Source organism: Phacochoerus africanus, chromosome 9 (genome assembly GCF_016906955.1).
Source record: "Phacochoerus africanus isolate WHEZ1 chromosome 9, ROS_Pafr_v1, whole genome shotgun sequence".
Lineage (NCBI taxonomy): Eukaryota > Metazoa > Chordata > Mammalia > Artiodactyla > Suidae > Phacochoerus > Phacochoerus africanus.
The window spans coordinates 42,619,681-42,641,343 of NC_062552.1; the positions used below are offsets into that span (position 1 = coordinate 42,619,681).

The 21,663-nt window shown below is 42.9% G+C and overlaps 1 protein-coding gene across 5 annotated transcripts in view; it reads left to right on the forward strand.

The window, feature by feature from the left end:
* SLC25A27 (solute carrier family 25 member 27) overlaps window positions 1-21,663 on the forward strand; it is a 31,634-nt gene that overhangs the window by 3,830 nt on the left and 6,141 nt on the right. For 2 of the 5 annotated variants that reach the window (XM_047795830.1, XM_047795831.1), the window contains exons 3-9: window positions 2,475-2,559; window positions 4,090-4,212; window positions 6,325-6,437; window positions 10,977-11,061; window positions 15,976-16,068; window positions 16,949-17,051; window positions 19,091-19,124. In XM_047795830.1, coding sequence (XP_047651786.1) covers window positions 2,475-2,559; window positions 4,090-4,212; window positions 6,325-6,437; window positions 10,977-11,061; window positions 15,976-16,068; window positions 16,949-17,051; window positions 19,091-19,124 — 636 coding nt within the window. Of the gene's footprint in view, window positions 1-2,474; window positions 2,560-4,089; window positions 4,213-6,324; window positions 6,438-10,976; window positions 11,062-15,975; window positions 16,069-16,948; window positions 17,057-19,090; window positions 19,125-21,663 lie in introns of all 5 variants that reach the window. The other 3 variants (XM_047795829.1, XM_047795828.1, XM_047795832.1) reach the window with 2 other exon arrangements.

Below are 21,663 nucleotides of genomic sequence, written 5' to 3' on the forward strand. Positions count from 1 at the left end.
CACCAGAGCCACAGCAACATGGGATCTGAGCCGCATCTGTGACCTACACCACAGCTCACAGCAACACTGAATCCTTAACCCACTGAGCAAGGCCAGGGATTCAACCCGCAACCTCATGGTTCCTAGTCAGATTCGTTAACCCCACGACGGGAACTCCAAAATACAATATTTACATTTTTTAATGTTCTTTGAAAATTACGATATATTTGAGTGCAATGCCAAATCTCAGCAGTCTCTATCCTAAATGTCAGTGGCCAGGCTGATCTGAAAGAGAATGAAGATGACTGTCTATTCCCCTGGCAGAAGAGTAAATGCAACACAAGTGATTTTTGCTTCAGTTCCCAGCTACCTGTGTGTGTCGTTAGTCACTCTGAAAGGAAAATAGTGGCAGTTACACTACTGCCCATGAAAACACTTTTCTGCTGTGCTTCCAAAGTATACTTGCAAAGACAAGAGCTGTTGACTCTGCAGCTTGTGGATGGGAGAACATAAACTTGCCTTCAAAAGGGAGTCGGGCAGGTGTGGTATTTTTCCTCTCTACGTGTATAATGGTTCCTCAAGTGTATAGGGCTGCTTGATCGGAAAAGGGCCCAGTACTAATTTTTAGCAGATTTGTGTTTTTAAAGCTTTAGTTTTCCAGATGAGCATGTGGGACTCTTCACCAAGAACTATCCAGAAGTATTCATAAGACTGTGATTGTCTTGGTACTTTGTATATTTTTGAATATCTTAAAATACTGCATCAGACTTCCTGAAATACCAAGAATACCATGTACTGATTTTCATGATTTTTCCTTTTCGTTTAAAAAAAAATAAGTTTCTTTTTGCTTCCCATGATCGTGTTCTCTTCTTTTCATTTGTATTTTGTTGACCACCATATCTGGTTTTACGGTTAAGAGTCATTTCACATGTTTGAAACTTGACTGGAAAACTACCTTAATGTAATAAATTATCTAATGAAATTGTACACATTTCTTGAATGAAAATGCCTGCCATTACCTAGGTATACTGAGTAATGCCCAAGTATAGAGGCATTATCTATCTGCCTGTACTAGGGTATATAGAGTAATGAAACCTGCCTTGAAAGGCTCATAGTCTGATGGAAAGATGAACAAACAACTCAATTTAATGTCTAAGATGATAAATGCTGCATTAGAGACATGCCCCCTGGGTAGTTCTGCTGGATCTGAGGAGAAGCATGGCAGGTGCAGTGACAGCCCAGAACACCTGCAGCAAGGTCAGAGGGCATTTTCTGGAAAACAGGGTCTTCAAGTTGAGTCTTGAAATTTTAGGAGGAGTTAGCAAAGCAGAGAAGAGAAAATCCATTTGAGAAAGATCACAGAGCACAGGTGAAGGCTTGAGGCTTTAAAAGGCATGAGCATTTGTGCCATATTAGATTCCATATATAAATGATATCATATGATATTTGTCTTTCTCTTTCTGACTTATTTCACTTAGTTTGAGACTCTCTAGTTGCATCATCGGGTTTTTTTTTTTTTTTCCTTTTTTTTGGGCTGCACCTGCAGCATACGGAAGTTGCCAGGCTAGGGGTTGTGCTGGAGCAGCCTACACCACAGCCACAGCAACTCAGAATCCAAGTCACAGCCTACACCACAGCTTACAGCAATGCTGGATCCCCTACCCACTGAGTAAGGCCAGGGATCCGAACCTGCATCCTTATGGATGCTAGTCTGATTTGTTTCTGCTGCATCACAGTGGGAACTCCTTGTTCTTTTTATGGCTGAGTAGTATTCCATTGTATCTATGTACCACATCTTCTTAATCCATTCATCTGCTGATAGACATTTAGGTTGTTTCCATGTCTTGGCTATCGTGAATAGTGCTGCAGTGAACATAGGTGTGCATGTTTCTTTTTGTATGAAAGTTTTGTCCAGATATATGCCCAGGAGTGGGATTATGATATCACTTATATGTGGAATCTAAAATAGGGCACAAATGAACCTCTCTGCAAAACAGAAACGGACTACTGGACATAGAGAACAGACTTGTGGTTGCCAAGGGAAAGGGGGTAAGAAGTGGGATGGAGGGGAGTTTGGGGTTAGTAGATGCAAACTGTTACATTTAGAATGGATAAGCCATGAGGTCCTACTGTACAGCACAAGGAACTATATCCAGTCTCTTGGGATAGACCATGATGAAAGATAATATGAGAAAAAAAATGTGTGGGTGTGTGTATATACACACGTATGTATGACTGGGTCACTGTGCTGTACAGCATAAATTGACTCAATATTGCAAATGAACTATACCCTAATTTAAAAAAAAAGTTAATATCTAAAAACAAAGAAAAAAGGACATGTGCATTTGGAGAAACATCAAGAAGACCAGGTGTCAGAAGCCTGGGGACATGAGAGAAAGACATGCTAGAGAGGTTGACTAGGCCAAGTCACAGTGCCCTCTGATTTTAGTAAACCTAGGGCTAAATTTATGCTTTCAATGGTCTGTTTTGCACAGTGTACTCTGGAGGTCGAATGGTCACTTATGAACATCTCCGTGAAGTTGTGTTTGGCAAGGGTGAAGATAAGCATTATCCCCTTTGGTAAGTTCTGTTTTGAAAACCATACACTGTACTGTACAACACAGGGACTAGAGCCAACATTTTATAGTAACAATAAAGGGAGCAGTTTGAAAATTGTGAATCACTATATTTTACCTGTATCTTACTTATATTGTGCATCAACTATACTTCATTTTTTTAAAAAAATAATATACTACTGCCCCAAAGGTTTTACTCTCGTGCCAAAACTGCCTCAAGGTATAGCTTCAAATAATAAATAATTGCAATATAAGTCCAAATATTTGAGCATTTACTGCATATTGTATACAAGCATACTTGTAGCTATCTATGTAAAAATTATGTATATATTATTTAAAATTTTAATATTGAAAGAATTCTTACAGAGCTTCTTCTTTATGCCTCTTTCTACTGAGAAACCCTAGTCTTTAGAGTCAAATAAAGATGGGCTCCAATTCCCTCTCGATTTCTGTGTAGCGTAGCCTGGGCAAACTCCTTTTTTTTTCCCTTTCTTTCTTTTTTTTTTTTTTTTTTTCAGGACCACACCCACGGCATATGGAGGTTCTCAGACTAGGGATCTCATCAGAGCTACAGCTGCCTACACCACAGCCCCAGCAACGCAGGATCCGAGTCGTGTCTGCAACCTACACCACAGCTCACGGCAACGCCGGATCCTTAACCCACTGAGCAAGGCCAGGAATAGAACCCGCAACCTCATGGTTCCTAGTCGGATTCGTTAACCAGTGCACCACTATGGGAACTCTGTGACTGCATTATTATTATGCTTAAAATGGTACCTGACATAATAAACATTCAGTGACTGTATTACTATTATCTCTGGACAGGTATAAGAGAAACTGTGTCATTGTGATCACTGCAGAAGAGGGGACCTGGGGATAGGGACCCTTTTCTACTCTGTACTCACTTGTACCTCTTCAAATATTATTTTAGAGTAAAAAGAAGGAAACTGTCCCTTTGCCCCCAGAGGACTACTGTCATCATCTTTGGGGCCTGGCGCAAGACCAGGGCAGCTGGAATGGGAGAAGGGAAGGCTTGATAGCATGGTTAAGTACACTCGTCTGGTCTCACTGGGACATGAGGAGGAGGAAGAATCCAGGAACAGAAGAGTTTCTTCAGCGAGAGGAACTTTTTCAAAACCTCTTTGCTTTGGAAAACTGCTAAAATAGGAATCTATGAAATTGGTCTGTTCGACTGATTGCATCAATGCTCTCTTTGCCCCCTGCAGTCAGAATTAAATGGCAGTTCACTTATCTCTTTGAAGCAATTCATTAATTAACTTCCTTTGAATTTCAGGCCATGGAAGGCCCCTAAAACTTCGGAGTTGAATTTTAACCCCTTCTGGTCCTTGAACCCTCCCATTAGTGAACAGACAAACCATCTCCTCTCCTCTGTGATTTGTTTGGGTCTCTCCTTGGCTTCACTTTGTCGTAATTCTCTTATGCAGGGGCAGTACCAGCATGTTATTGTTCCCTACAAAATTCATGACATTAATAGCAACGTGTTAAAAAAAAAAGTATCTCCTTTTGTAATTAGGAAATCAGTGATTGGAGGGATGATGGCTGGTGTTGTTGGCCAATTTCTGGCCAACCCGACTGACCTAGTGAAGGTTCAGATGCAAATGGAAGGGAAAAGGAAACTCGAAGGAAAGCCGTTGCGGTAAGTTCCCCAGCTACTGGGTACCTTTCCTTTCCCCTTGGCCACAGTCATGCTTTGAACGTTTCCCTGATGACTCTGGCATTTGGGTAACCTGACATTCAGTAAAGACATTAATTCGGACTCTTAATTTGGAAGTGCTGTTCACTAAGAGGAGAGCCAGGTGGACCTCTTCTTTGCCTGATAAGGTGGACATGGTGTGAATGCGTCTTGCCCGCGTGGCTGGGTGTTGCAGAAGTCACTTAACATTTCTAGTCTCTGTTCCTTCACCTTTCAAAGGGACTATCTCAGATGGTTTTTACAGAGTGCCTGGTCAACAGATGCCAGAAAGCCTGCTTTCTTTCCCTTTCTTCCTTCAGGAAGGGAAATAGCAAAGTAGACCTTGCAACTTTTTCCTTCCCTGTCTAATTCCAGTCCTCTTCTTTTCCCAAGTTTTATAACGTTTTCTTTTTCTTTTAATGCTGCGGTTGTGATGTAAAATCCTCCTATTGCATAACTCTATATTGTCAAAGTCTGCCTTTCTTCAAAGGGCCTCTCGTTCAGCAATTTATTAAAATACTGCTGAGGCAGCTTCCCCTGAGAAGGGGAAATCTCGCAGATGGACAGATGGTCCTCACCCAGGCAAGAGGAAAAGTGCAGGATGCCCCAAGCTGAGTTTGAAGGAGTCCGCCCCTCTGAACACTGGAGGGGTGCGGCTGAGCCAGAGGCAAAGGAAGGTTCGGGGCCTCCTTTGGAGGTTCACCATGACCACTGCCCTCCCTCTGCTGCCCCTCCAGCTGACTCAGTGACAAGCGAGGTGGGGCTGCAGCAGGCCAGGCCCCCTGCCCAGCAGGGAGACAATTAATATGTACAGTGGAGGATAACAGGGTACCACTCAGACTTAACCAAGTAGTTTACAGAATCCCATCTTGTGACAACTTCTAAATACCATGTACTGGGCAAAGTGACATCACGTAGTCAGATACATGGAGGGAACTAACTATTAGGGCCCAGAAATACCAGAGTTTTAACTGATCACCTTGATATTTTTCCTTCTCTTTATCTTGAATGTTGGACATTTTGAGTTCAATATAGTAGTAAAAATATTTAATGTTGTTGTAAAGAACGTGAACTTTGGGCTCAGATAACCTGGGATTCAAATCCAGCCTTTATCCCATTTCAGCTCTATAACTCCAGATGAAGTTCCTTAACCTCTGTGGCCCTCAGTTCCTTCAGACGTAAATTAAAATAATAACATATACATAGAGTTTACAGGAATAAAATGTATCTTATGTATATAAAGAGGCTAGTGCTTAATAAGTGCACAATAAATATTAGCTACAATGACCACTGTTAGTGAGCATATACCTCTTATATAGAATAGCAATTGTGAATGTCCAATCAATAGGTCTGTTATCTCTTGGCTGAGATTCAAAGAGTTTAATGCCTGAATAAAAGCCATCTGGCTAGTAAGGTGGCATTTGTCACCAGGTACTTCTAACTATATGAAACCCAGGCTTTTATTTTACATCTGAGGTTTCCAGACTTGGTTCATGGTTCAGCACCATTTTTCATCTGTGTATAGAAAAATGAGCAAAATAAGGAAAAGATACTAAATTTTCATAGAGCCAAAAGTATCCTGTTTTAAGAACTCTTATGAAATTGTCCTTCCTACTTTGTGGTCTAAAAATATCATTTCTTTTGTGAGATTATATGAGAATCAGTTTTTTTTTAATGTTGTTATTTGGTAAAATTACAAAATTTGAATGTCTCACACAATATTAGAGAAATGAAGTCAGAGGTCTGATAACCACCATTCCCTCCTATAATTAACACGTGCAAAGATGGTATAAAATATCAAGAAAGGAGTTTTAATCTGTATAATAATCTGAGAAGAGGATGTCAGAGGTTATAAAGATCTCCATAAGAAATGTTTCAATCAAAAGCTGGCCTTCTAAAGAACTATTAAGTTTATGTGGAAATGTGACTTAAGTGGATTGCTTTAATATCTAATAGTTCTAGATCATTTAGGTGTTATTTTACTCGCAATCATAAGCTGTAGGCAATGCTTATGCAATCTCATTCCATACACAGGAATGCAAAGTTTTCACATTTATTATCATTATTTTTCTTTAGATTTCGTGGTGTGCATCATGCATTTGCCAAAATCTTAGCTGAAGGAGGAGTACGTGGGCTTTGGGCAGGCTGGGTACCCAATATCCAAAGAGCAGCGCTGGTGAATATGGGAGGTAATGGAAACTGTATTGAATTTTGAGAAGTCCTAATCACCTTAATAATTTTAATTAGAGGCACTGCCATCGGGGAAAATGAAACATGTATTTATTTATTGATTGCTTTTTTTTGGGGGGGGCCACATTCTTAGCATATTGAGGTTCCCAAGCTACGGGTTGAATCGGAGCTACAGCTGCTGGCCCACACCGGCAGCCACAGCCTCACAGGATTCGAGCCACATCTGCGACCTACACCATAGCTCATGGCAACACCAGATCCTTAACCCACTGAGCGAGAGGCCAGGGATCAAACGGGCAACCTCATGGTTCCTAGTCGCATTTGTTTCTGCTGCACCACGACGGGAACTCCAACATTTTTATTTTATTATTTTTAATAACAGGTATTGGCTCCAGTCTTCTTTATGTTTTAATGTCATAACTGAGTATTTTCCCTAGAGCCTTTTCACTTTATTCTATGATGATGCATGAAAAGAATTTCCTAAAACCAGCAAATTGTGACAATAAGGCACTAAGACCAAACCATTTCTAAGGGATCCTCTCCACCCAACACCTTCCTCTCAGATTCAGACGGGTGTATGTTACCAGATGATGGTCATTACATGCTGATTGCAGAGCTTCCCTGCCAGTAATCCTGCTCCTTATGCTCTATAATCCATCTTGGACAACTGGGCATCTCAGGCTGGAAACCTGAATGGTTCCTTATCTCATCCCCATCTCTCGCTTCCTGTATTCAGTCACTAATTTCTTCTATCTTCTAAATACTTCTTACAAGTTTTCTGCCTTCCCATATTATGCTAAGTGAAGTCAGAGAAAGACAAATACCACATGATGTCACTTAATGTGGAATCTAAAAAATAAAATGAAACCAGACCTATAGATACAGAGAACAAACAGGTGGTTGCCAGAGCAGGGGGTAGGGTAGGGGGCCAAAATGGGTGAAGGGGATGAAGAGGTGCAAACTTCCAGTTATAAAATCAATAAGCCAGGGGATATACTATATTGCATAAGGAACTATTACAATAATATTGTAATAACTCTCCATGGGGACGGATGGTTACTAGACTTATTGTGGTGGCCATTTCATAGTGTGTGCGCATGTGAGATCACTATGCAGTACACCTGGAATTAACATAATGTTGTACACAAACTATATTTCAATTTTAAAACATGTTCCCCTTCCAGTCCCTACTACCTTAGTATCCTTAAAATGACCACTTTTACAATTGTAACCATCAAAACATAGCTAGACAACTGCCACAGCCATCTAACTGGTACCCAGTATCCATAGAGCTTTATCTAAAATGCAGGTTGGGACATGTTAAAGGTATGCTTAAAACCCTCCACTGGCCTCTCATCATCTAGGGAATCAAGTCAAAATTTCATAACACAGAAGGTTTGCATAATCAACCTGTGCCTTCTGAGATTGAGCAATTGATTGATTCTGGAACAAGCAGAGTCATGAACCAGAAGGTTCTACCGCCTACACACCTCTGTACTCTTTGTCCCCATCCCTCATCTTCCATTTAGTTTTCTTCTGCAGATCTTTCAATACGTAGTTATGGTGTCCTCTCCACCCATGTACTTTTTCCTAAACCTTCCTCCCAAGTCATGTTGTATTAGATGCCCTTTCATGTGTTTCTGTAGTTTCCCGTGCTTATCTCTGTTCCTGCTTTTATCTCATTTTTCATTGCCTCTTGCTATGGGTCTATCTCACCCTTTAGATTTTGAGCCCCCTGAAGGCAAGGAATATGTTTTATTTATCTTTAGTTTCCCAGTCCTTCATATTTCATCAATAAACATTTAACAAATGAATCAGTGAATGAAAGACTCCTTTCTAAGACCAAAATGATATGATGCTCAGAAATTGATAACTAGCACTTCTGAGTTATAATATCCCTTAAACATCAAAGGAAGTAAATCTATTTTATATTTTGCACTTTCAGTCCATCAGTGTCTACTACATCCTATTGGTGGACATTTTGGTTGTCAGAAAACCCTTCAAATTGTAGTTTCTCAATTCATTGCTTTATAGTCTATTGTAGCCCAGATTTCTCTTCCAGGTTCCAGCCATCCACTCAGCATCTTCATTTGGTGATCTCAAAATATCACTTTGAAGTCCAAACCAAACTCATTCATTAAATCACTTCCTTCTTGATTCTTCCCAATCTCAAAATATGTCCTCTTCTTCTCAGTGAACAACCCAGAAACCTAGGCATGATTTGGCTCTCTTTACTTTCTTTTACTTCTTACAGCCAACAGTCATGAAATCCAACCAGTTCTATCTCCCAGATGTATCTCAAGCCCATCCATTTCTCTTCACCCCTGCGGCAACTCCTTTGTCCAAGGACTGACCTCCTACTGGACCATTACAGATATCTACTAACCGGTCTCCCACAGCTACGCCACAACCATTTTGTCCCACTATGCATCTAAAATTGCTCTGCCGTGAGCTGTGGTGTAGGTCGCAGACGTGGCTCGGATCCCGCGTTGCTGTGGCTCTGGCGTAGGCCAGTGGCTACAGCTCCCATTTGACCCCTAGCCTGGGAACCTCCATATGCCACAGGAGTGGCCCAAAGAAATAGCAAAAAGACAAAAAAATAAAATAAAATAAAATAAAATAAAATAAAATAAAATAAAATAAAATAAAATAAAATTGCTCTAATCAGGGAGTTCCCATCATGGTTCAATGGTTAACAAACCCAACTAGCATCCATGAAGATTCGGGTTCAATCCTTCGCCTTGCATTCGATCCGGCATAGCTGTGAGCTGTGGTGTAGGTTGCAGATGTGGCTCAGATCCTGTGTTGCTGTGGCTATGGTGTAGGCTGGCAGCTGCAGTTCCAATTCGACCCCTGGCCTGGGAACCTCCATATGCTGCAGGTGTGGCCCTAGAAAGACAAAAAAAATAAAATAACATAAAATTGCTCTAATCAGGATCACCAGTGACAATCATCTTATTTTTAAAATTTTAATCCATTCTCATTTTTGCATCTCCATAAATGGCAGCTCTGCCCTTCAAACTGTTAAAGCTCAAAACTCTGCAGTTATCTTTGCTTCTTTTCTTTTACTCCATATTCAGTCCGCTGGCTGATCCTGTTGATTCTGTCTTCACAACACCCAGACTCTAACCAGTGTGCTGCACCTCCTTTATCCAAGCTGCCATCATTTCTTACTAGCACAACTGCAGTCGTCTCCTATCTAATCTGCCTTGTCTCCCTATAGTCTACTTTCAACACAATAGCCAGCGCAAGCTTTGTAAACAGGAGCCCAGCCTGTCACTCCTCAGCTTCAGACCCTCTGCTTCTCCGATTCTTGATCCCTCAGCTCCTGTTAAACCAGTATTCTGGCTGTTCCTCTAACATACAAAACCAAAGCTGATTTTTTGCCTCCAGACTGTGATTCTGCCTGGACACTTACTTGAGGATAACTACAAAGTCTACTTTCTCAAGCTTCCTTAAGTTTTCTGCTCAACTATTATTGAGGTCTTCCCCAATCACTGCCTGTAAAATACATAAACCCCATTATTTCCTGCCCTTGCACATGCACCATCCCCTTTCCTGGCGTCTCTGGCCCCAGAGCAGTGACTGCCATCCGAAATGCCCTGTGGTTTACTTATCTGTTTATCGTCTCATCCTTCGACAAAGAATGGGGATTTCGTTCATTTTGTCCTTGGCTCTTTCCCCAGTGCCTGGAATAACGCCCACCATGCGGTTGGCACTCAGATATTTGGTGAATGACCACACGGACCTACCCATTCATACCTCCTTACAGTTCACATCCCTGTACTTGTGTGCAGGCAGTCTTTATAAAACTCTAGGCATGGAGTTCCCGTCGTGGCGCAGTGGTTAACGAATCCGACTAGGAACCATGAGGTGGCGGGTTCGGTCCCTGCCCTTGCTCAGTGGGTTAAGGATCCGGCGTTGCCGTGAGCTGTGGTGTAGGTTGCAGACGCGGCTCGGATCCCGCGTTGCTGTGGCTCTGGCGTAGGCCGGTGGCTACAGCTCCGATTCAACCCCTAGCCTGGGAACTTCCATATGCCGAGGGAGCGGCCTAAGAAATAGCAACAACAACAACAAAAAGACAAAAAGACAAAAAAAAAAAAAACTCTAGGCTTGCGATCCCTCCCTCCCTATCTGAAACCCTTCAACAGCTCTTCATTGTCATTAGAAAAAAGTATAAAAAGCTCCCTGTAGAATAATGGTAAGAACCTTTTGTTTAAAAGTGACAGAATCTCAGCTCGACCTCATTTAGACTCAAAAAAGCAATTCATCAGCTCCAGCACCGAAAACCGCAGGGGTTGAGCCGACTTCCAGCACAGCTGGATTCAGATGTTCAGATGGTATAACCTGGGTGTCTGTCTCCCTTCCTCTTCTCCTCCCCCTCCATCTAATAGCTCTGTTTCCTCTGCTTGAGACCAAGAATAGGATCTTTTATCCTTCTGCACATTCCTGCCCCATGCTTAGCATGTTATTGCCACAAAAGACATTCATTGTAGAATGAATGAGATTTAAGCTTTCTTTTTTCTATCTATTGCCAGATTTAACAACTTATGATACAGTGAAACATTACTTGGTATTGAATACACCCCTTGAGGACAATATCATGACTCATGGCTTGTCAAGGTAAGATTCTTTTAGTTTGTCTCCATCTGTTTTTTGTTTTTATTTTTGTTTTTCTCCTAGCTGACCTTTTCTTCTGTATTTGGCATTAAATTCTAACTTTTCTCTCTTTTGATGAAGAACCTAGTATTATCACCCTTTGAGAAAGGTGATGGTATATATCTATAAAGAGCAATTCCCTTAAAGTTTGTGGCGGTTAAAATGGGGAAGAAAGGGACAGAGTTGTAGAATGTTGCAGGAGAAACCTCCCCAAATATTTGCACCTTGATGGGGCTCTCTGAGAGTCAGATTCTGACAGCGATTCTCTGACTCAATTCACCGGATATGTTTGGGCATCTTTTCTGTTCAAGGCACTGTCTAAGGCCCTGTGGTAGATAGAAAAGGTAAACCACATTCCTTCCCAGGGAGTTTACCAAGGCAGAAAACAAGACAAGTCTAAAAACACGGTGCCGTAAGTACTAAAAGAAGGTGACTAGTTGGTGTAGAGTTTGGGGTGGGGGTGAGGGGGGAGGAAAAAATAACCACTCAGCAGGGCCTGTGACACAGACAGAATGAGATAAGTGTTTTGAAAGGCCGTGGCTCTTGACAAAGAGACAGCCTAAGGGAGTTCCCGTCATGGCTCAGTGGTTAACAAATCCCACTAGGAACCATGAGGTTATGGGTTTGATCCCTGGCCTCGCTCAGTGGGTTAAGGATCCAGCATTGCCGTGAGCTGTGTGTAGGTCGCAGATGCGGCTTGGATCCCGCGTGGCTGTGGCTGTGGCGTAGGCCGGCAGCTACAGCTCTGATTAGACCCCTAGCCTGGGAACATCCCTATGCCGCGGGAGTGGCCCTAGAAAAGGCAAAAAAACAAAAAAACAAAAAAGAGAGAGAGAGAGAGCAACAGCCTAGGAAGAAGTACCTTCAGTTCTTTGCAGCACAGTTGCAGGTTATCCATTAGAGTGAGTGACTTTATAGGTGTCCAGTGCTCTTAACATCACAGGGATTCTATTTAGCTTCTGATCCTGTTTCCAAGTTCTAGCATCCTTTCTGCTATTTAGACAAGCCTCTAAGTATATTAGTGGTGCCAAATCAGTGGTATTTGGAGATGTACAGACATAGATATAAAGGATTCCTAATTTCAGATTCACCTAAACTTACTATTCCTCAAGTCCTTTTTCTTCATTCTTCCTCATCTAAAGTAAGCGCTGGGGTTCCCGTTGTGGCTCAGTGGTTGACGAATCTGACTAGGAACCATGCGGTTGCAGGTTCGATCCCTGGCCTCACTCAGTGGGTTAAGGATCCGGCGTTGCCGTGAGCTGTGGTGTAGGTCACAGATGCAGCTCAGATCTGGCATTGCTGTGGCTGTGGTATAGGCTGGCAGCAACAGCTCCAATTCGACCCCTAGCCTGGGAACCTCCATATGCCACGGGTGCGGCCTTTAAAAGACAAAAAAATAAATAAAGTAAGCGCCATCTTTCATGCTGCGAAGGTACTTTTTCTCCATGTCTGTGTTCACCTTTCTTTCACATTCCAGACTCTCACCCAGGTGTGTTCAGAAGCTACAGCCGTATTTTCTGTCGCTAGTAATCCAGCCTCTGCTATCACACGAGAGGGTTGTGGATCTCTTTCCTCCGTCCCTATAAACATACGTCTGATGCCTATACCCATCCTTACCTTCCTTCCTCCACTCTCATGGTTCATGCTCTTCCCCTCAGCCTGTGAGACTTTCTTCCCCAGTTTCTTCCATGTCAAGTCACCCTGTGAGATATTCTCATCTTTCAGGAGGCTTGTCTGTTCCAGTGCTACAGTCCATTCTGGGAGCAGGATAGTCAGGTCTCACAGTCCCACAGTGGCACTGCCTCTGTTTCTTTCTCATGGTCTTTCTACCCAAATGGTCGTTGAAATACCACACTTCTAACCTAAGAGTCCAGGATTTCCTAGCAGGTGTACATCTGCCTAACAAACACCACTCCACTTAACACATCTTTTCTTGGAAAGCCATAAGGTTTCTATCGCTATTATATTCCAGCCCTAATCTGAAATAACTTCATCTTTTCCTTCCCTAATTCAGGTTTTGGGGAAATGGGATGATTGGTACGTGGTCCATTCTTGAGCTCCACCCATTGGGTCAGGTTTTTTAATGGGTTGGAACGAGTGTGTGTGGTACGTGAAGCCGCTTGGAAGTTGCTGACCACCAGCTCACGGCTAAGTAGGTGAACCTGCTGTGTGACCAGGAAGCTCTGGATCCTACATCGCAGGATAAGATGAAAGCTCACGGAGGCTTGAGGGGATTGCCCCTGTGCAGTCGAGAGATTTGTATGGGCCGTAGACATCTGAGGAAAAAGAGTTTGATAGGAAGAATAAACACAGTGGAAGCACTGAACTGTGTGCCTCAAAAAATGGTCAGAACGGCAAAGGGCATGTTGTGTCTATTTTACCACAATTGAAAACAGTGGTGTAAGTCAAACGAGGGCAGCCCAGGAGCAGCAGAAGACTGGCTAGGCTGTGAGCGAGGTGGGGAGGGAGGTTGATGAATACAGGAGGCAGAAGAAAGGGGAGGCATTGAATTAATGGTCAGGAAATGATGTAGAACTGCAGACCCAGAACAATTCCGCTCTCCCTCTTACTCAGTCATGAGGCTGTTGACAGGTAAAACTGTGCCACAGGTTAGCTCGCCCTGCGTAGACATGATCCCTGAACGTGCTTATTTCGTTGATCCTGAAGATTCTGACACAGGGCTGATGGCATGTTACAGACCAGCCTTGCAGATGGCCATTTGGTCTCCTGGAGAGAACGGAAGACTCACCCAGTTACTCCCTGTTTGTGGCGGCTGTGGCCGTGTCCTGGGCTTCACTTTGGGGTCACACTAGCGAGAAGGGAGAAAGGCCAGTAGCAAAAAGCAGTAACGCTCATTCTAAGTAGCTTGGCAAAACGGACGTTCCTTTTATTCCTCTGTCTTCTCACTCTGCCACTGGATACCATCCTCCCTGAGGCCTCCTTAAGACTTTCTTTGCTCTCTTTTAAAATTTATTCTTTAGAGGAGTCTAGCCAGATCACACCACCTCCTAGAAAAGGATGAGGCAGGCCACTGGCAGCCGCCTCCTAAGGTCTCCGTGTGACAAATGAGGCCACAGTTGCTGAAGGGGGTCCTTGATGTGGTTAGCATTACAGGTAGAAAAACTGCTTTAAGAATAAATGCAGCAATGCATGACTACCAATTAAAATGGAATTTCTTAATCATATTAACACCCTGGTAGAAGTAGTTGCCACCCTTGGCACTTATATGTGAAGCTGAGCTGGCCCCCAGCCTCCCTGAAGCAAATGAACAAGCAAAAATGTGGTGTATCCTTCTACTCTTTTGAGCCAAGGATGGGGAATTTTCTACTCTATTTCATTAAATTCCTTACCTCCTGATTGTATTCTGTTTCTGGTAGACCGAGGTTTTAGAACTTCGGTGCATTTTGTATTAGTTGAGACCTATCTGTGTAGAAATATGAAGATGTATTAAAATCAATGATATTAAGCTTTGATGTCCAAAGAATCTGAATAAATAGGAAAGAATGTTAAAAGAGCAGCAGTCTGCACCTCCTGGGATATATATGGTGAAACAGGAAGTTCTTTCCACACACAGGCAATGCCTGTTATGTGGACAGAGACCCAAGCAAAGTCATACGCACAGCTGGGTCCTTTGAAGGAAAAGGAACATAGGTTACGTGGGTTCCCGCTCTTGAATTCAAATATTCCTAAAGTGAGTTTCTCCTGTGAATGAGAAATCTGGACCCAAAAGAGTCAGAAAGAGCCTGGGTACTTTGTCACAGCAGTTTAGTGTCCTAATGCAGCTTCCACTTGCTAACACAGAGCCTTCAGGAATGTCCGAGGCCTTGCCCAGCACAGAATTCAGTGGTCCTTCTCTCTCGGGGAGGTACTTGATGTTCCAGGAGGACGTCATCATCTTCCCCAGTTTCCTTTCCAGCTTCCCATGAACCCCACCTAGGCTGTTCTTTGACTCCCCGGATCCCCATCTGTGGACTCAGCTGCCAGCTCCTGGGATGTGGGCCTTGCATTTGCCGTGATTCAGGAAGACCCCCTCTTCTTGGTGTCTTTCCCCTGGAAAAGTTGGAAGCAGTGAATGGGTTGTCAGGTTATGGGATTCTGATCGTGTCTCTACATTGCCTCTCTCATGCCCACATACACAGTGGACTGCTAGTTGTTTCAGCCGCTCCTTTACAGAACCTTGATTTACTCTGCAGTGGCATGGGCAATGAACATAGGGGTGCGTGTACTTTCTGAATGAAAGTTTTGTCTGGATATATGCCTAAGAGTGGGATTATGATGTCTTTTATATGTGGAATCTAAGGTATGGCAGAAATGAACCTCTCTACAAAACAGAAACAGACTCATTTATGGGACTGGGATTCCCGCTGCTTGAGATCTTTTCAGTGACTTCCCTTCACAAAGAGGATAAAGTGGAACTCCTTAAATTAGCCTTCTTTGCCTGCTTCCTTCGTCTCTCATCTGGCTGGTGAGGAGACCTTCTGTCACCCAGGAACCTTCTCATGCTCGTGCCTATCATTCAGTTACATGATCTCATTCTGTTTTTCTCATATCGGTGACTGCGTCTGAAATTAATCACTTCTCCTCTGCCTCTCCCCAAGTAAGTGCCTCGAGGACAAGATCTTATCTGTCTGCTTCACTGCCTCAAAGAGTGCCTGCCACCAGCAGATATGCAGTGTATATTTGTTGTCCAGACATTCATTTTTTTTTCTGCCTCTAATGAATTAATTTAGCACTGACGTTAAGCCAAGAGTGTTATTAGGAAGAACATTATTGTAACAGATGTAGTATTCCAGTCTTTCTAAATATCTAATCCCCTTTTCTTAAAATTTTAGAAACTGCTACATATTATCTTTCAATTTCATTTATTTGTATCTATAGTTTATGTTCTGGACTGGTAGCTTCTATTCTGGGAACGCCTGCTGATGTCATCAAAAGCCGAATAATGAATCAACCGCGAGATAAACAAGGAAGGTAGATAGAAAGTCTTCAGTATCCATGTATCTGAATTGTCTGTAATGCTATTGTTCTTTAAAGACTCTTCCCTCTGCTTGATAGAAATGTATTTTTGTGTTTACATGTGTTCAGCCAGGAAATTGTTTTTATGCAATTACCTGCTTCTTGTCTGATGGAAATGTACTGTGTATTTGGGGAAATGAGCTAATTTAACCATTCATATTATTTAGACACACAGTGCTTATTGTGACTTCATTGTTTTCAAAGAGTTTTTGAAAATACACTCTGTTGAGAAGTTACAAGCACTTTCTTCCAAAGATTAAGATTTAGAGGTAACATGGGTAATTTGACTTTGATATAAAAACAGTATGTTCTCTCTGGAAGAGATCAGATGGAGTGAATTCTAAGTTATTGGACCAAGGGTGGGGTGACTCAGAAGAGTCAACCTTGAAAATAATCTTTAGGAGTTCCCATTGTGGTGCAGCAGAAACAAATCTGACTAGGAACCATGAGGTTACGGGTTCGATCCCTGGCCTTGCTCAGTAGGTTAAAGATCTGGTGTTGCCGTGAGCTGTGGTATAGGTCGCAGATGTGGCTCAGATCCTGTGTGGCTGTGGCTGTGGCCTAGGCCGGCAGCTGCAGCTCCAGTTGGACCCCTAGCCTGGGAAACCTCCATGTGCCATGAGTGCAGCCCTAAAAAGACAAAAAAAAAAAAAGAAAGAAAGAAAATATCTTTAAGCTCAGAAGAGGTGCTCTCAATATATAGAAATGCAAGTATTATTTGTTCTAAGCTAGCAGAAAATATTTAAATAAGTTTCCTTAGACTGTTTTTAAGATTTAATTTATACCTCTATTTACACACAAGAAATTTAACAAAATTGTCTTCTTTCCTTTTTAGGGGCCTTCTGTATAAATCATCGACTGACTGCTTGGTTCAGGCTGTCCAAGGAGAAGGATTCATGAGTCTCTATAAAGGCTTTCTACCATCTTGGCTGCGAATGGTAAAGTTAGTTTTTTTCTTTCCCTTTGTTTTTGTTCCCTTTGTCAACTTCAATTACTTTTAATCCAAAAATATTCTCCCTTTTCTCTTCTGGTTTTTGGCATGGTTCTGCCCCCAAACCATGGTTCATTCTTTCTTTTCTATATCTCTTTTTGTTTTCTTTTACCTATCCTAGAGTCCTGTTCCCTTCCTGAGTAAGTTAAGGTAAAATAAATCAGTTACATCAGAAATGAATAGGTTGATATTCTGTTGTTATAAAGCCACCAGATAGATGGTTCTGAAATGTAAAGCATTTTGCTATTTAGCCCAAATATTATAGTTTGAGACAGGTATACAGATTTCGTACTAGAGACCATACCTGTGAACTGTTACTGTTTCAAACAAAATCTGTTACTTTGATGATAAATGTTGCATTACCCATTAATGCTTATTATCACGAAGCTCTGCTTGGTAAGAAAGCATTATATCATTTCTATTTGGGATGGATACTCTTTTTTACTGAAGCGAACTAAGATGTAGAATTAGACAGACTTATGTAAGTAACGTAAATGTAATGAATAAAAACAAGGTACTCAAGTATTTTGTAAGTTAGAACATATCTGAAAGAATGAATTGTGGGTTTAGAAATTCAAATGATCACGACTTTACACGGTATCATATTAATAATATTATCTGAGTACCTACTGCATGCCAAGCCCTGTACTCAGGGCCTGGCTTGGGGTGAATATGAGAGTCTCGGCCCCTGCTCCCTGAGCCAGTGCTGGAGCTTCTAGTCCAGGTCAGGACAAACACAAAGTAAAAAACCAGAAGTGATGAGTGGATGTGGGGTGGTGGGGAGCACATGGTGCTATCAGAATATATGGCCAGTAAGTACAGCCTAGGCTAGGAGATGAAAACCTCCTTGGAGAATGGACTTTTGAACTGTGATCTAAAGAGAGCATCGGACTTAGCCAGGTCAAAAGGGCAGAAAAGAACATTCTTGGTGGAGGGACTAGTTGAAGCAGACAGAGAACATGATGAGTTCAAAGAGCTGAAGGAAGCCAGCGGCCATGGCACAGAGGTGTGGAGGAGAGCAGCACGGGGTGCGGCCAGAGACAGCAGGGGCCGGATCAGGAAGGGCGACGGCACCCAGAAAGCGAGGGCCTTTGGCTTGAGGACATGTGTGCTTTGAGGAAGGCTATCCTGGCTGCCCCGTGGGTTGAAGAAAGAGCAGAAGTACTGATAGATGACAGATAGTGGTAACTGAGATGAGAGTCTAACAGTGGGGACAGATGAAGCTAGACTTAGAAACTATTTAGTATATAGAAAGGAGATTTAAAAACAAAAACAAAAACACGACCAGATGGGGATGGGGACATGGTTTGGAGAAGACAAGGAAAATTCAGGCTTTATTCCCAGATCCCTGCCCTGAGCAACAAATGATATAATTTCCTGAAACAGGGTTCCTTGGTGAGTAGATTTTGGCGTAGAATAACAAGTTGAGTCTAGATATGTTGCATTTGAGAGACTCATAGGACATCTAAGAAGAGACGTCCACATGACTGGCTTAATACATTGGCCTGAGGATGGAGGATGGAGATTTAGATTTGAGCCCTGTCTACACGCAGATGGCAACTGAGGCTTGGGGATAAATGACATCACCAAGAGCAGTAGGTATCTGTCTGTTCACGTGAATTTGATAGCCAAAGCCCTTGGCAATATCTGATACAAAAGCGTGCCTGAGGCGTTCTCCTGTGGTCCAGTGGGTTAAGGATCCAGTATTGTCACTGCAGTGGCCCGAGTCACTGCTGTGGCATGGGTTCAATCCCTGGCTCAGGAACTTCCACATGCTGCGGTGCGGCCAAACAACAGCAGCAGCAGTAACAACAACAACAAATCATGCCTGAATTATACAACACGGTTTTGACTGTCTTGATTATACTGTGATGTGATCTCAAATCTTTGGATATTGAATGGAAAGGAAGATTGTGACTTAGGCTCCATGAGCCAGGCACTATTATAAATGCCAGTAACACCAAGGCTGTTTATTTTTTGCACTAGAGGAGCTTACACTGTCATGGGAGAAGACAGACACGTAAGTAGTTAAAATTACAGAAACTATAAAGCTAATATTACTAAAATCACTTGGTATAAGGCCAGCGCTGAGCTAACCATTTTCTTGGCTTAACTCGTTGAATTCTCTCAGCAATCTATTTAGTAGGTTGCTATCATCTCTTTTTTATGGAGGAGGAAACAGAAGCTTAAGGTGTCTAAATAACGTGGCCAGGCCAGGCCAGGTGGTTAATACCTGTTGGAGTTCAGAGAATCAAACCAGGGCAGTCTGCCCCCAGAGGACATATTCTTACTAAAGACATGGCATTAGAGTTTGGCCCGTGCTGGGAATGACTCATGAAAAGAGGAGAGTAGAATAAAATGGCATTAACTTTGGGAGGATCCCAAAAGGCTTCCCAGGGGCAATGTCTGATCTGAGCTTTGAAGGATCCGTCGGTATTTGTCAAGGAAAGTGTGAGGGAGCAGCAGCGTGAGCAGAGGCACCACGTCACGTGTGGACCCAACATGTCTGGAGAACTGCAGAAGAGTGTGTGTGGCTGGAGGCGAGGTCCTCGGAGGGCAGGTGGTGGGAGCGAATGCTAGAGAAACGGGGAGCCGTCTGAGAAGGGCTGGGTGGAACGCTCAGATGGAACCCGATAGGTAGTAAGTGCCAGGCCATGCTCTCAGATTTGTCTGGGACAAGACTAGTGTGGCAGCAGTGCAGAAGCCACGCTGAAAGCTAGAGTCTAAGAAAGGACGTTTCAGCTTTGGTCTAGCCAGGAGATGGCTGTAGACCTGGAGAGCAGATAGAGTCCAGGAACACTTATGGTTGATGCCACAGGATATAGTAACTCATCAGATGGGGAAAGGAAGGAAGGGGAAGAAGGAAATGGATGTTTCCCATCAAACACTTGATGTTTCTAGTGTGGGAGACAACGGGGCCGGGCAAGACCACTGATAAAAAACAAAATCAGAGTCAGGACAGGCGAGGGAACATCTCGGTGCAAAGGACAACAGACCACTTCATTTGACCCATTCTCTATACAGGAGACTCAGGAAGCATAAATGACCAAAAAAAAGAAAAAAGAAAGAGAGAGAGAAAAAGTATTTCATATAGGACAAGGTCTGTGCTAAGCTCTTTACATACATTAATTATTATTATTATTTTTTGTCTTTTTAGGGCTGCACCCACGGTGTATGGAGGTTCCCAGGCTAGGGGTCCAATAGGAGCTGTAGCTGTCAGCCTACACCACAGCCACAGCCATACCAGATCTGAGCCAAGTCTGCGACCTATACCACAGCTCCTGGCAACACCGGATCCTTAACCCACTGAGCAAGGCCAGGGATCGAACCTACAACCTCATGGTTCCTAGTTGGATTCATTTCTTCTGGGCCACAATGGGAAGTCCTATTAATTATTTTTTAGGTCTTACAAGAACCGAGTAGAACAGCTGGTGGTATCATTTATCAGATGAGAAAAACATGGCTAACAGCCTAAGAAAGTCACTCAAGTTCATGTAGCTAGTATGTGGCAGAGCTGGGAACCATCCACAGGTCTGTTCAATTCTAGATCCATACTACAAACTAAGACAGTATACCAGATTTCTCAAGACCCTGCAGCTCATTATAGAAGTTTTACAAGAAAAGAGACAGGGTGTGGTGATGGGGTGATGTCACCAGAAACAGGCTGGCTAACGACCAAAGATCACTTGGGGGTGTTGGGGGAGGTACTGCCTCCTTGCCTATCATGGTGCAGGACCCTGGGCTTAGAAGCCTGACTCATGAGCACTTCCGAGTAAACTGGGCTCACACATACAGGTTCAGCCCCTCAGCCGAACTCACTGAAATGATGGCTGGACCACAGCACCGGCTAATCCACACTGAGAAACACACTTGGCCAGTGGTCCTGGTGCTGAAGTCCTCTGGACATTTAAATTTAAGCTTAGGAGGAGCCACGGTCTAATCAGAAGGTGGCTTGCTAAATACAGAATAATAGTAGGAAGAGCTTATTATAGACTTAATGTTGAAGAAGATCAACCCAGGAGCCCTTATGTGTTCAGCCCCACAGGAAACGGGGACAGAGAAACACTGCTTCTTCCCCCAGCAGTTATGACAACATGGGCAGTAGACACTGGAATTATTTTCAGTGGTGTAGCTGTGCCAGGGAGGGAAAAACAGGCAGGCATGTCCTGCCCACATACACTTCTGCAGAGAGGCTCCGTCTGTCCTGTTTACGTGCTGTTTGGCTTTATGATCGCTCCCTTTCACATCTCTTCAAAACCCAGCTAAGCTCACTCCCAGTCCCTCCACTAGGTAGTGGTAATATGACCTTGCTTTGCTCAATCCCTGATCAGTATTTATTTCATTTGCATGGGGTTTGGTTGAAGTCCATTACCGGAGCAATTAGGAATGGCTGCCTCGTCCATTCTTTTTTTTTTCTTTTTTTAATGATTCTTATTTGTTCAATTATAGTTGGTTTACAGTGTTCTGTCAGTTTTCTGCTGTACAGCAAAGTGACCCAGTCACATACACACACATACATTCTTTTTCTCACACTATCCTCCATCATGTTCCATCACATT